Genomic DNA, 15,466 nt, shown 5'->3' with positions numbered 1-15,466 from the left:
TCCTCTCATTGCTCTCCTCACTGCTCCTCTCACTGCTCTCCTCACTGTTCCTCTCACTGCTCTCCTCACTGTTCCTCTCACTGCTCTCCTCACTGTTCCTCTCATTGCTCTCCTAACTGCTCCTCTCATTGATCTCCTCACTGCTCTGCTCATTGCTCTCCTCACTGCTCCTCTCATTGCTCTCCTCACTGCTCTGCTCATTGATCTCCTCACTGCTCCTCTCATTGATCTCCTCACTGCTCCTCTCATTGCTCTCCTCACTGCTCCTCTCATTGATCTCCTCACTGCTCCTCTCATTGATCTCCTCACTGCTCCTCTCATTGCTCTCCTCACTGCTCCTCTCATTGATCTCCTCACTGCTCCTCTCATTGCTCTCCTCACTGCTCCTCTCATTGCTCTCCTCACTGCTCCTCTCATTGATCTCCTCACTGCTCCTCTCATTGATCTCCTCACTGCTCTGCTCATTGCTCTCCTCACTGCTCCTCTCATTGCTCTCCTCACTGCTCTGCTCATTGCTCTCCTCACTGCTCCTCTCATTGCTCTCCTCACTGCTCCTCTCATTGATCTCCTCACTGCTCCTCTCATTGATCTCCTCACTGCTCCTCTCATTGATCTCCTCACTGCTCCTCTCATTGATCTCCTCACTGCTCCTCTCATTGCTCTCCTCACTGCTCCTCTCATTGATCTCCTCACTGCTCCTCTCATTGATCTCCTCACTGCTCCTCTCATTGCTCTCCTCACTGCTCCTCTCATTGATCTCCTCACTGCTCCTCTCATTGATCTCCTCACTGCTCCTCTCATTGCTCTTCCACTGCTCTTCTCACTGCTCCTCGTCCTGATATTCTCACTGCTCCTCTCACTGTTCATCTCACTGATCTTCTCACACTTCTCCCACTGCTCCTCTCACTGTTCCTCTCATTGATCTCCTCACTGCTCCTCTCATTGCTCTCCTCACTCCTCTCATTGCTCTCCTCACTGCTCCTCTCACTGCTCTCCTCACTGTTCCTCTCACTGCTCTCCTCACTCTCCTCATTGCTCTCCTCACTGCTCCTCTCATTGATCTCCTCACTGCTCCTCTCATTGCTCTCCTCACTGCTCCTCTCACTGCTCTCCTCACTGCTCCTCTCACTGCTCCTCTCACTGCTCCTTTCACTGCCCATCTCAATGCTCCTCTCATTGCTCTCCTCACTGCTCCTCTCGTTGATCTCCTCACTGTTCCTCTCATTGATCTCCTCACAATGATCTCCTCACTGCTCCATCCTATGTGTTTGTGTGTGTCTGTGTGTGTGTCTGTGTGTGTGTGTGTGATTGCCCTAAAGCTACGATGTAAAACACCATCTGGATCACAACTGATAGTGTCACCTTGGCACCTATTCACAGCACACAATACTGTCCACACAACTAAAAACTCTATTAAACACTCCACTAACTACTGCTCCTTATCACAGGGCTAAGCACACTGCTGAACACACTACTGAGCACTTTGCTGAACACACTGCTGAACTCACTGCTGAACACACTGCTGATCACATTACTCGTGTGAATGAGCATATTGTAGTAGGGTGCTACTTTACACTGCACACACTCTCACACACAGGGTACAGATGGCATCATAGCTTGCTCTACATGTGATCTCACTAAAAACTGTGATGTGATTGGCCACATGCAAATTAACTCTAGATACAAGTGATTTATTCAAGAAATGATAGACATATACATATTCTCTCTCTCTCTCTCTCTCTCTTCGCACACACAGACTACTGCAAATACACTAGTATAACTACACTACTGTAAAATGACTACTGCACCATTAGTACACTACTGCTTCGCCATTACTACAGCACCGTAAAACCACTGTACTGTAAAATCACCACTACATCTTTACTTTACTACAGGTATATGCCTACTATAACACTGTAAAGCCAACATTACACCATAGTTTAATCACAATTATACATTAACTACACTACTACACCACTGTTAACCACTGCTACCTTACTGTAAAACCAAACTTCTACACCATTAATACACCATGATAAAATCGCTATTACAACTTCACGACTCTATTGCTACACCACTACTGCTTTTCGTAAAATCAAACCACTATTACACTTTTACACTGTAAATCACTAATATTACATCATTATTACACCATTATTAACAGCACTACAACACCACAACTACACCACTGCAATATCGCAACTTAACCACTGGAACACCACTACTTTGTCAATGCAATTACTCTATTACAGTACTACTACTACTACATTACAAATACACTACAGTTAAATCACTACTACATCATTACTACAATAATGCTACAACATTACATCACTGGAAAACCACTACTACACCAATGCAACTGTACTAATGCAACACTACTACAACACCATCCTTACACCAGACCTGTGTATTGAAGTACACTTAAACTTTCTCACTCTCTCTCTGGTATTGTGGGCGGCCAGACAATATGTTCTCTCATCGTCTCCATCTAAAAGTGTCTGTTTCCGTGGAGACGAAGAGAGAGGAGACTGATCGTCATGGTGATAGATCTGTCACTGTTTGACTAGCCTGACAGCAACTCTCCTCAGAGTGAGTTTAACTTTCTCAGAGAGAGACACAGAGAAAGACATAGAGAGAGTGAGAAAGAGTGAAAGAGAGAAATAAACCGAAACTGAGTGAGAGAGACTGAGAGACCGAGAGAGACTGAGAGAGAGGGAGAGACTGAGAGACAGACAGAGAGATAGATACTGAGCGACTGAGAGACTGAGTGAGACTAAGTGAGAAAGAGAGAGAAACAGACAGAGAGAGAGTAGGGAAAATAACACGTTATCGGGTAAAAGAGAGATAAAAGACAGAGAGTTTAACTTAAATGGATGAAAGAATAAAGTGAGAGAAAGGAAGATAGTAAGGGAGAAAAAAATGAGGGGGGAATGAGCTCACACACAGACACACACACACACACACACACACACACCACCTGACTGAAAGCTTAGTTTGATCCCTCTATGAAAGATTCCATTCAGCAGCTGCACAGCTGTGTGGGCGACTGCTGTTATCTTTGGTATCCTCTGTGTGTATGTGTGTGTATGTGTGTGTATGTGTGTGTGTGTGTGTGTGTGTTTAGTCTCAGTTTCTCTTTTTCTGCCTTTTTTCTTCTTTTACTCAGATATTCCATCTGTTCACATATCTCTCTCTATCTCTTTCAGTCTCCAGGTGGTTGCTAAGGTTTTATAAGCCCATTACTATCTTGTGCGGGTGCTGGGGTTTTGTTGCTATGGAAGTAAAAGTGGTTGCTGAAGTTTTGCATGGAAATTCATAATCTATTGTAGTCTACGTGCTTGATATGGCGTCTTGGGTGGATGCTAGAGTGTTGCTATGCATAGTGCAGGTATTTGTAGGGCTTTAAAATAGTTGCAATTTCTGCCATTTGGAATAAACGTCATGTAATTGTACTGATTATAAGTGTGTAAACTGTATGTGACCATTAAATTTGCTCTTGGGTGAAGTTTAAGTAACACTATACTGGGAGTTGTTCTTTAAACTCTTCTACCTCACATTGATAGTACATCACACAAGAAGTACATCTTTCATTATATTCATAGAGTAGTCAGTTCATACTAAAAATTTAGTAGTTTTTTATCATATTTTTATTAGTCCATTTTCAGCCAGCGTGAAGTCACAGTTTTTACTAATCAAAAAGTAACTTGTGCGTATGACCTACAACACTGTGGCCAGGCAGTCAACCACTATATACATTTAAATGTATTTGATTACCCAAGAGAAGCTAGCACTGGAGGGCAAGACTACACACTGATGGTGAGTGGATGATTCTATGGTTTCTCATGCAGTTAATAGTGCACTGACATATGATTCTACTAGTTTTGAACGTTTTCACTGGTTTCAGTGTTAATAGACGCCAGATGTAAACACACCAAGGACAGTAGGACAGCTAACTACAAAGCATCTTCAGTAAATGTGAGTAAATGAAATATGACTGGAGAATCAGCAGGGGAGAAGAGGGAGGGAAGTGCTGAGAGGATAATCACTCTGTTCACTCCTGTTTCACACTTTCTTACAGTATTAGATAGAGTGTCACACTGTAAAATAGGCAAAACTATGGCTACAGCAGTGTAGTGAAAGTGAGACAGATAGATGACCAAACAGATAAACAAACAAGCAGAGTGAGAGAGAGACAGACGGATGGACTGACAGACTGACTGACAGAAAAAGCAAATGGATAGCCAGATAGACAGGCAGGGAAAGAGATAGACATATAGACAGATAAACAAAAGAACAGACAATAAAGCCAATGCTAATATTAGTCAGCCACTCTATAAAGTATATGGAATTCTCCATTTGATTTTCACCCTTTAAATCCTATACTATTTCAAACCATATCAACAATGGAGCAACCATTTGCCAACTATCATATATGGTATGTAGATAGATAGATAGATAGATAGATAGATAGATAGATAGATAGATAGATAGATAGATAGATAGATAGATAGATAGATAGATAGATAGATAGATAGATAGATAGATAGATAGATAGATAGATAGATAGATAGATACTTTATTGATCCCCGGGGGGAAATTCAAATGTATTGTGTTGTGTTGTGTCAAATGTATCACATAATAATAATTAAAAAAATAGTTGCACCCAGAAGGAAGCATTGGATTGCAATGCAATTCGGAAGGAATATAAAGTTTATATATAGCATTTGTGCATTGTGCTTTGATTGCAGCAGTGTGTGGACAAGCATAGTGCTGTTGGAAGAGCACACCAGCGTGTGCGTTTAGAAAAGGTAGGGTCACTGGTTGCACAACCTAATTAGCACAATAATAATATTAAAATGCCTGTGCCACAGCCTAGAAACCACACAGCAACCACATGTGATACCATTGCAACTGTTTAACCACACACCTGAGATCCTAAAGAAAATGTTTGGTTTTGTAACACCATAGCATCCACTCCTTACAGCACTACAAAAACAAACTAGCAACCCTACAGAAACCACCTGGGATACCATAGCAACCATTTTGTCACTGCATAGCTACCACATGGGGTACATTAGCGACTGCTTGGCAACAGCATTCATTTACAACAGTAATTAGTTGTGTAATTATAGAAACTCTAATACAGCAGTAGTAGTATGACCTTGCCTATTGTGTCCTTGTCTCTCTTTGTGGTCAATGTGTGTAGGGGTGTGTGTGTGTGTGTAGGTGTGTGTGTATCTCACTCCATCAGTTTTTAGAATCAAATCACTCCATTTTCTCTTACACACACCTGCGGCCCCCCCAATAAACACTCTCAGACCCACTGCACCCTGGACACACACACACACACACAAACACACACACACACATTGTCTTATCCCCACTCTTCATTATTCTGTCTATCTCTCTCTCCCTCTACCTGCTTCCATCTGGTTCTCTCTCTCTCCCAGGACGTGATGTGTAAACAGATGGGCTTTTGAGGCAGGATGTCACACACACACACACACACACACGCACCAACACACACACACCCACACACACTGGAAGACCCTTCGTCCTTGTGGATAAGAAAAAAACACAACCAGTTCTCATTCACCAGCTCCTTATTGGAACTGTCCATTCCACCTTAAATAGTGCAGCACTCTGGTGCATGACGCACAACACAGTTTAAGGTGGAATGGAAAACTGGGAAAATCCAAACCAGATCAAACATTTTAGGACTATTATGTGCTTATTTAAACACCATTCCTATTGGCCTCCAAACAGCGACTCAGAGCCTCCAGATACATCAATCAATGTTAATCAAAATCAATCGCCGTCAATCAAAATCAAACTCTGTCTGTCAGCTGCGGCTAAAGTAGGTGGTGGTTGGTCAGACATCTGTCTACATCCAAAAATATGAACACAAACAACTCAAATAAACTCTGCAGCTAATTCTATTAGTCTTCGCCCACTCGAACCATATTGTTCTACACTAACTTTGCAAGATGGCAAAGTTGTCAAATCACTTTTGTGTAATTTATTAATTAAAAAAACATGTTCTCTGGAATTTCTAATGCCCACATTGTATGTGTGTGTGTGTTTGTGTGTGTCTGTGTGTGTGATTTTGCTTTCTGTTAATAGCTGTACAGTCAGTGACAGCGTGCACTTACACCAGTTCACTGTCCTTCTACTGATCTCTCATTACAGCCTGCCCGCTCGCTCTCTCTCACACACACACACACACACACACAGAGGGCAGATGGTAATTACGGTGGTGACGCTGCTGTCGGCGCTCCTCCAGCTGACAACAGTCATTTTCTTGCTGAAGTTTTAAATAGACAATAACACACACACACACACACACACACACGTTTTTTGTCTAGCTTTTCAGGTAAACTATAACACACTCAGGTTGTGTCTATTTGTGTGCAATTCACTTCTCTCTCTCACTTTCTCTGCCTGTGGTGCTGAGGGGGGGTACACTCCAGTTGCCATGGTAACAGAGAAGGGTACCGGCTTGGCATTCCATCACACTCTCTCTCTCTACCCCCTCTCCCTCCCTCTTTTCCTCCCTCTCTCTCTCTCTCTTTCTCTCCTATCACACTCTCCATCTTCACATGCACATTACATGAAAATAGAATTTTTACAATTAGCACTGTGAGCATAATGAGTGAGTGGGGGATCTGATAGTGAGGGAATAAGTGTGGGATATGATGGTGAATGAGTGAGGGATATGATGGTGAGTGAATAAGTGAGGGATCTGATGGTGAGTGAGTCTGGGATCTAATGGTGAGTGAATAAGTGAGGGATCTGATGGTGAGTGAGTCTGGAATCTGATGGTGAGTGAATAAGTGAGGGATCTGATGGTGAGTGAGTCTGGGATCTAATGGTGAGTGAATAAGTGAGGGATCTGATGGTGAGTGAGTCTGGAATCTGATGGGGAGTGAGTGAGGGATCTGATGGTGAGTGAATGAGTGAGTGATCTGATGGTGAGTGGGTCTGGAATCTGATGGTGAGTGAATAAGTGAGGGATCTGATGGTGAGTGAGTCTGGGATCTAATGGTGAGTGAATAAGTGAGGGATCTGATGGTGAGTGAGTCTGGAATCTGATGGTGAGTGAATAAGTGAGGGATCTGATGGTGAGTGAGTCTGGGATCTAATGGTGAGTGAATAAGTGAGGGATCTGATGGTGAGTGAGTCTGGAATCTGATGGTGAGTGAGTGAGGGATCTGATGGTGAGTGAATGAGTGAGGGATCTGGTGGTGAGTGAGTCTGGGATCTGATGGTGAGTGAGTGAGGGATCTGATGGTGTGTGAATGAGGGATCTGATGGTGAGTGAATAAGAGAGGGATCTGATGGTGAGTAAGTTTGGGATCTGATGGTGAGTGGGTAAATGAGGGATCTGATGGTAATGAGTTTGGGATCTGATGGTGAGTGACTTAGGGATCTGATGGTGCATGAGTGACTGAGGGATCTGATGGTGCATGAGTGACTGAGGGATCTGATGGTGAGGGAGTTTGGGATCTGATGGTGAGTGACTTAGGGATCTGATGGTGAGTGACTGAAGGATCTGATGGTGCATGAGTGACTGAGGGATCTGATGGTAATAAGTTTGGGATCTGATGGTGAGTGGTTGTGTAATATAATGGTGAGAGGGTGTGGGATATAATGTGAGTGGGTGTGGGAATATGATTGTGGGTACATGTGGGAATTGATGGTGAGTGGGTAAGGGATATAATGGTGAGTGGGTGAGAGATCTGATGGTGAGTGGGTGTGTGATCTAATGGTAAGTGGGTGTGGGATATTTTGGTGAGTGGGTGTGGGATATGATGGTGAGTGGGTGTGTGATATGATGTGAGTGGGTGTGTGATTTGATGGTGAGTGGGTGTGGGATATGATGGTGAGTGGGTGTGGGATATGATGGTGAGTGAGTGTGTGATATGATGTGAGTGGGTGTGTGATTTGATGGTGAGTGGGTGTGTGATATGATGTGAGTGGGTGTGTGATTTGATGGTGAGTGGGTGTGGGATTTGATGGTGAGTTGGTGTGGGATATGATGGTGAGTGAGTGTGTGATATGATGTGAGTGGGTGTGTGATTTGATGGTGAGTGGGTGTGTAATATAATGGTGAGAGGGTGTGGGATATAATGTGAGTGGGTGTGGGAATATGATGGTGGGTACATGTGGGAATTGATGGTGAGTGGGTAAGGGATATAATGGTGAGTGGGTGAGAGATCTGATGGTGAGTGGGTGTGTGATCTGATGGTGAGTGAGTGTGTGATATGATGGTGAGTGGGTGTGGGATATTATGGTGAGTGAGTGTGTGATATGATGGTGAGTGGGTGTGGGATATTATGGTGAGTGAGTGTGTGATATGATGGTGAGTGGGTGTGGGATATTATGGTGAGTGAGTGTGTGATATGATGGTGAGTGGGTGTGTGATCTGATGGTGAGTGGGTGTGGGATATTATGGTGAGTGAGTGTGTGATATGATGGTGAGTGAGTGTGTGATATGATGGTGAGTGGGTGTGGGATATTATGGTGAGTGAGTGTGTGATATGATGGTGAGTGTGTGTGGGATATTATGGTGAGTGAGTGTGTGATATGATGGTGAGTGGGTGTGTGATTTAAAGGTGAGTGGGTGTGGGATATGACAGTGAATTAGTGGGCAAAGAGGTGAACTTACACTAATGCTCTAAAGAGAGGATAGAACCGGCACATAGGGGCAAGCATAAGTGAGACAATCTAACACTTTAACGCTTCTGTAAAAATCATGGTCGTCTTTGTCTCCATGGCAACCTGGTGAAGACAGGCACAGCAGATTTGTAGAAAATAAATTTCTGAAGCTTTTAACCTGAAGGTGAGAGTGAACTCATACCACAGTGAACTCACACCCGTAGTTCGGCCAGTTAAATGCAACAATTTAGTTCCAGCAACACATGGAATTAGTGCAGTATGTGTGTGTGTGTGAGTATGCGTGTGTTCAATGCTCAATATAGTGCAGTGACGCAGGAGGAAAGAAGACAGGAGTAATTTACTGGTGAGTTAACCACAGCACACACACAGACAGATGTAGGAGGCAGGGTGAGCTGCTGCTGTAATTGTGAGCAGTGTCACATCACCAGATACACTTTTATCACACTCCTCCACTCTGACTGGTTTGACTGGTGACACTCTGACTGAGACTGAGCTTAGCAACACTTTAATATTATTCAATTAAAAGTAACATTAATGTGACTGGACCTCGCTCTTTATCTCTCTCTCTCTCTCTGTTTCTCATTAAATACGTTTAACATTAATGTCCATGTCAATTAAATCATGTATGTGTGTGTGTGTAAGTTTGTGTAAGTGTGTGTGAGTGTGAATTGTGACCCTCAGTGTTTCCAATGCAGGTAATGAGCAAAAGGTGCTCATTCAATTACACATAGTAATTACAGCTTTACACCTATTAGAGAGAATGAGAGCCAGAGACACAGAGAGAGAGAGAGAGAGAGAGAGAGAGAAAGAAAGTGAGTGAGAGAGAGAGAAAGAGAGAGAGAGAGAGAGAAAGAGAGAGAAAGACTACCTGATGACGCTGATGACGATGTGATGGCAGCAATGGGGTGATGACAGTGATGATTATGATGTTGATGTGATGGCAGGCATGATGCTTCTGCTGCTGTTGGTGTAATGGCAGTGATAGTGATGTGGTGATAGTGATGTGATGATAATGATGTGGTCATAGTGATGTGATGATAATAACAACAATGATGATGTAATGGCAGACATGATGCTTCTGCTGCTAATGATGTAATGGCAGTGATAATGATGTGGTGATAGTGATGTGATGATAATGATGTGGTCATAGTGATGTGATGATAATAACAACAATGATGATGTAATGGCAGACATGATGCTTCTGCTGCTAATGATGTAATGGCAGTGATAATGATGTGGTGATAGTCATGTGATGATAATGATGTGGTGATAGTGATGTGATGATAATGATGGGGTGATAGTAAAGAGATGATAATGATGATGGCGATGATGTGATTGCAGTCATGATGCTTCTGCTGCTGTTGGTGTAATGGCAGTGATAGTGATACGGTGATAGTGATGTGATGATAATAATGTGGTGATAGTGATGTGATGATAATGATAGGGTGATAGTGATGAGATGATAATGATAATGGCGATGATGGGATTGCAGTCATCATGTTTGCTGATGTTGGTGTAATGGTAGTGATAATGATGTGGTGATAGTCATGTGATGATAATGATGTGGTGATAGTGACGTGATGATAATTACAACAGTGATGATGTGATGGCAGTCATGATGCTTTTGCTGCTGATGATAAAAATGGCAATAATAATGATGTGGTGATAGTGATGTGATGACAACAGCAACGGTGATGTGATGGCAGTCATGATGCTTATGCTACTGTTCTTGTAATGGCAGTGATAGTAATGTGATGACAATAACAACAAAGATAATGTAATTGCAATCGGGATGCTTTTGCTAATAATGTAATAATGATGTGGTGACAGTGATGTGATGATAATAACAACAATGATGATGTGATGCAGTCATGATGCTTCTGCTGATGATGACATAATGGCAATGATAATGATGTTGTGATAGTGATGTGATGACAACAGCAACGACTATGTGATGGCAGTCATGATGCTTCTGCTACTGTTTGTATAATGGCACTGATAGTAATGTGACGATAATAACAACAATGGTAATATAATTGCAATCATGATGCTTCTGCTGATGATGATGTAATGGGAGTGGTAATGTGGTGCTAGTGATGTGATGATAATGATGACATTGATATGATGCCAGTCATGATGCTTCTGCTGTTGCTGATGTAATGACAGTGATAATGATGTGGTAATAGTGATGTGATGATAATGATGGGATGATAATGACGATGATGGGGTGATGGTGGTGATGACATCCATTTGTTGGTAATGATGATGATGATAAAGATGATGATGAAGCTGATGATCTCCACAGTGTTTGGTGTTTTTCTGTAGATGTATTTATAGAAACAGTTAGAAAATCCAGAGTGGAATAAAGAGAGTTCATATTGTCGCTGTCCAGTGAAAAACACTTATCTCCAAAACAGCAACTTTACAGGAGAGAGAAAAAACCTTGTAAACTTTCAATGGAAGTCAATGTAAAAAGAGTTTATTTCAGGTCATTTTGAAGTATTTCTATTGGTCCGTTCATCAAGAAATTTTGGCACAGTGCAAAGGACGGTTTGTCTGTTCAAATTACGTATTAAACTAAAAATCAACAAAAATGCAGATAAGTGTTTTTCATAGGACAGCGACGATATAGAACAAATATAATACATTATCTCAAAAATAGTATTAGCTATGTAAGCAGTTTTGTGTGGTTTATGATTCTGAGACTCTAACAGATGTTAATGCTGCACTCACCTGCCCACCAGCACAAACTCTCCCACCAGGTTCTGTCTCCTCATGGCCATCAGGATCCCACGGACGGTCATCCCCTCGCAGAAGCAGGCAACCACCCGGGCTTTGGGAAGGTGGCTTCTCAGCTTCATCAGCAGCCGGTCGAAGTTCTGCTCACCAGCGTTACTCCAAATCTTATCAGAATGAGCGATACAGATCCCCTCCTTACCAGCCATCTCCTTAAACGCCGCCATCCCACTCTCACCATAGTTACCTAGAGGAGAAGAGCCAGAGGGAAACGTTAAACTCAGGATCTCACTCAAACACTTCTAAGCACTTCTAAGAGTCATGTGAGTCTACTGAATCTAGCAGACAGACTCGAGTCAGTATAAGAATCAAGAGTCAAATGATTCTCAGTCAGAGTCAGGTAAGTATCAGAATGCATGAAGTGATCAAGCATGTTCAGCATGTTCAGGGTGATCAGGGTCAAATGAGTAATCCAAGTGTGGTTACAGTGTTCAGAGAGATCAGGCTGTTTAGAGTGTTTAGGGAGATCAGACGTTTATAGGGATGCCCCCGATCTGTGTAAATTTCAAAGTACAAAAGATCCAAATCAAGGGCTCCGAGTGGTCCAGCAGGCTAAGCACTGCCACTAAGATCGGGAGATCGCTGGTCTGAATCCCAGTCATGCAGCTTGCCATCAGCTGCCAGAGCCCTGAGAGAGCACAGTTGGCTTTGCACTCTCTAGGTAAGTAGATGGCATTCTCCCACCACAAGGCATCTGTGAGCTGATGTTTCAGAACTGAATCGCTGCATTTTCCTCCGAGTGCACTGTGATGCTACTCGGCAATGCTGTATCAGCAGCAGTTCGAAAAAAAGGGCGGAGTCTGACTTCACATGTATCAGAGGAGACATGTGCTAGTCTTCAGTCTCCTGGTGTTGGGGCATCACTATTAATAGGGGCAGTCCTAATGAGTTTGTGAAATTGACCTTAATAAATTGGGAGGAAATTAGATGAAAATCACTGATTTGTCAACGATGTAACATTACCTTGTTACTCCACACATTCAACGCTGTTGCGTTGACGAAGACGCAAAAACATTTCCACTTTCCAAAATAAAAGTGATATATGCAGCTACAATTGTGTTTATTTCCTCCATCAAAGCTCTCATTTCAACTTAGTAACTCAGCTCACTGAGTAGCTTGTTAAAATATTACATAACAATATATATATTGCAATTGTATACATTGTATAATAAAATAAAAAGTCTTTAATTTAAATCTAGTCTGCCAGGCCTATTAAACCATGCTTTTTTTATAATTTTTATATAATTTGTTTATTTAAGAAAAGATGCATATTTAAATGTATAAATGTATATAGCTATTTAGTACTGGTTTATTTTGTGATACAGATTGGGTGTTTTGATACTGTATATTAAAAAATCAAATGAGTTTAAAAACAAAGAAACTTAGATGTGTTCTTTCTTTTTTCCCCGCATAACAAAAGTATCAGATCAGGACTCGGTATCAGCAGATACTCAAAATTAAATGATTCTGACTTGGAAGCAAAAAAGTTCCTGAACACCTTTACAGTGTTTAGGGTGATCAGGATGTTCAGGGTAATCAGGGTGAATGGGATGATATGGGATGATAAGCACTGTATACATAAACTGATGCTGCTGCTGTAGGAGCTGAGAAATATTACACAGTAGGCTGATGGTGATAAAAGCGGGTCATTAATTTTAATTTAACAAACAACACTCAGTATTACCATCAGTCTCACAAACACACACACACACACACTGCAGGAGTGAGTGTTAGGTGTTGTGAGTGCTTTGATGTCTCTGGCTGAACGATCAAAGTGTTCCAGTGTGAGATCAGAAAGAGTCGAGAACATCGGGGTCAATCCCCTCCCTTAACCAAACAATTTATCTCAGATTCTACAGCAAGCCTTTCAGCGCACCACCATTATTCCATATGATTCTTTCTTATTAAATGATTCAGCACATAATAACATTACATTCTGTTCCAACACAGATTCAGTTCAAACTGATTGATTCAGTATCCTGCAATGACTGTAGAACACATGAAGAGTGCAATGTCTTTTAAAAGTAAAGCCACCACAGGTCTACTACCTTTGCTGGCTGGTTGCAGTATGATGTATAGCTCCGCCCATCTCTATAGGCTTCAATGACAAAAAGCAAATCAGTGTCAAGTAATGAAGTACAAATACTTTGTTACGTTACTTAAGTAGAAATGTTGCTTATCTATACTTTACTGGATTATTTTTTTACAGGTTCTACCCCTTACTTTTGATAAAAACAGCCTCTTTACTCGTTATGAAGATGACCCGTGCAGAGACTCAAGAGACCTCGAGACAAACGTCCAACTAAGCTTCTTTAATATATTTACATTCTACTAAAATACATTCATCTTCAATGGGCATGTGCAGCTAAAACAGGGAGCTTAGTGCATCCCAAATTATTTATCAACATTAATATTTTAATATAACATTATAATCATTATGGCTTTTAGAAAAATGTGTTTTGTGAAGGGGGAGTAGTGCACTATAGGACCCTGTGATGCCACCTAAGCTTTTGTTCTTAATGGCATTTTTCCCCTTACATTTCTTTTACTTTTAAAGTCTTTTAAAACCAATAATTTAGCAGTTTCTCCAAAAGAGTTGGAGTGCACTGCAACAAAGGAGTGCGGGTTTGTAGACAGTCTGATAAGGATTGCTCTCATTTTCGAACTACACAGCTCCGTCTCTCTTTGCTGTTTCGTCATGAAAAGATTTATCTTCTACATCTGTATGAAGTGCACCACAAACTCATGTATTGCATCCAACTTTTTTGTTGTTGTTTAAAAAAGTACATTTGACAGTTTGAGCTTAATTCTGACTTGCTCTGAATGTGTGTATTGGATGTAACATGGTCGTTTTACGTCTTGTCAACAGCAAAACTCACAGAAAACTCACTGTTGCTGTGTTTTATAAAAACTTTGGGATACTGTTGTGTTCTATATTTTACAGTGCAGCACCCTGTGATTTTGGAAGTGTTTGGTTTACCCACAGCTAGTCTGTTCATTATTATTAGTGATGTTTGTGCACGAAGACAGACACATACCAGGAAGTGTAATAAGCTTTAGTGCTAAAAGAATACTTTTAGTAAGTATAATTGTGGGTGTTTTCATCTAAATCTGAAATTTTCAAACAATTCTGTGATTCCTTCTGTATTCTGTGCATCGCAGAAATCAGAGAGCCCTATTAATCTGGTGATTACATGTTTTTAAAAAAGCATATGATTAAAGTGACAGAGCCGCAAGAACTGGTTATGCAGTAGAACACTTAAAATTTTATTATAATAATATTTTTAAGGTTGTTTTGATTGCTGCAAGAGTACAAAACTGACTGGAATGGACAATCCATCACTAAACTGAACATTTCAACACATATTGTGTGTGTGTGTGTGTGTGTGTGTGTGTGGGTGAAACTGGTCTGGTCTATGACACTGTGGCACTGGTCGCTGTGGAGACGTGTAAAGTCCTGTAATTAGTCTCACAGTGAGAGCATCAGAGAGCAGACACCAGCAGATGGTACGTAAACACACACACACACACACACACACAAAGGCAGTGCAGCATGGGTGGTTCTGGTGTTCTGAGCTCAAGTGAAGCTCAGGCAGAGGCAGTACTGGTACCAGAATCCCAAAAAAGACCAAAGGTATTCACTAAACACACTTTTATATTAAAACCTTTTAAGATCACTGATTTTTAGAACCTTCTGGAGTTTGTTAAAATAAAGAGCATAGAAGGAGAGAAAGTTTGGGGGGCATGATGTAATATTGAGGCAACACTGTATTGAAAACTCTTTCTCTCTCTCTCTTTCTGTCTCTTTCATAGTGCAGTTGTGTTGTTCTCCTCATTGTAATTCAGTGTGTGTGTGTGTGTGTGCAAGTCCGAGCAAATAATAGATACAAACACAAGTAGCCAGTGTTCCTCGTTAGGACTGTGCTGTTCCTTATTAAAAGTGTTGCGCTGTTCTTCAACAAGGCTGTGCTGTTCCTTGTTAAGACCG

The 15,466-nt window shown here is 41.6% G+C and overlaps 1 protein-coding gene across 5 annotated transcripts in view; it reads right to left on the bottom strand.

Annotated features, from left to right (window-relative positions):
• grm5b (glutamate receptor, metabotropic 5b) overlaps nucleotides 1-15,466 on the bottom strand; it is a 45,263-nt gene that overhangs the window by 12,534 nt on the left and 17,263 nt on the right. For all 5 annotated transcript variants that reach the window (XR_007425319.1, XR_007425318.1, XR_007425317.1 and 2 more), the window contains exon 4: nucleotides 11,416-11,665. Coding sequence is in view for 2 of the 5 variants with exons in the window: in XM_007248599.4 (XP_007248661.3) it covers nucleotides 11,416-11,665 (250 nt within the window). In the remaining 3 variants the exon portion in view is untranslated. The remainder of the gene's footprint in view (nucleotides 1-11,415; nucleotides 11,666-15,466) is intronic.

The sequence above is a fragment of the Astyanax mexicanus genome, chromosome 18 (assembly GCF_023375975.1).
Source record: "Astyanax mexicanus isolate ESR-SI-001 chromosome 18, AstMex3_surface, whole genome shotgun sequence".
NCBI classification, from domain to species: domain Eukaryota; kingdom Metazoa; phylum Chordata; class Actinopteri; order Characiformes; family Acestrorhamphidae; genus Astyanax; species Astyanax mexicanus.
The sequence above is the reverse complement of the archived record's forward strand: the minus strand, read 5'-3'. Positions and strand labels throughout refer to the sequence as shown.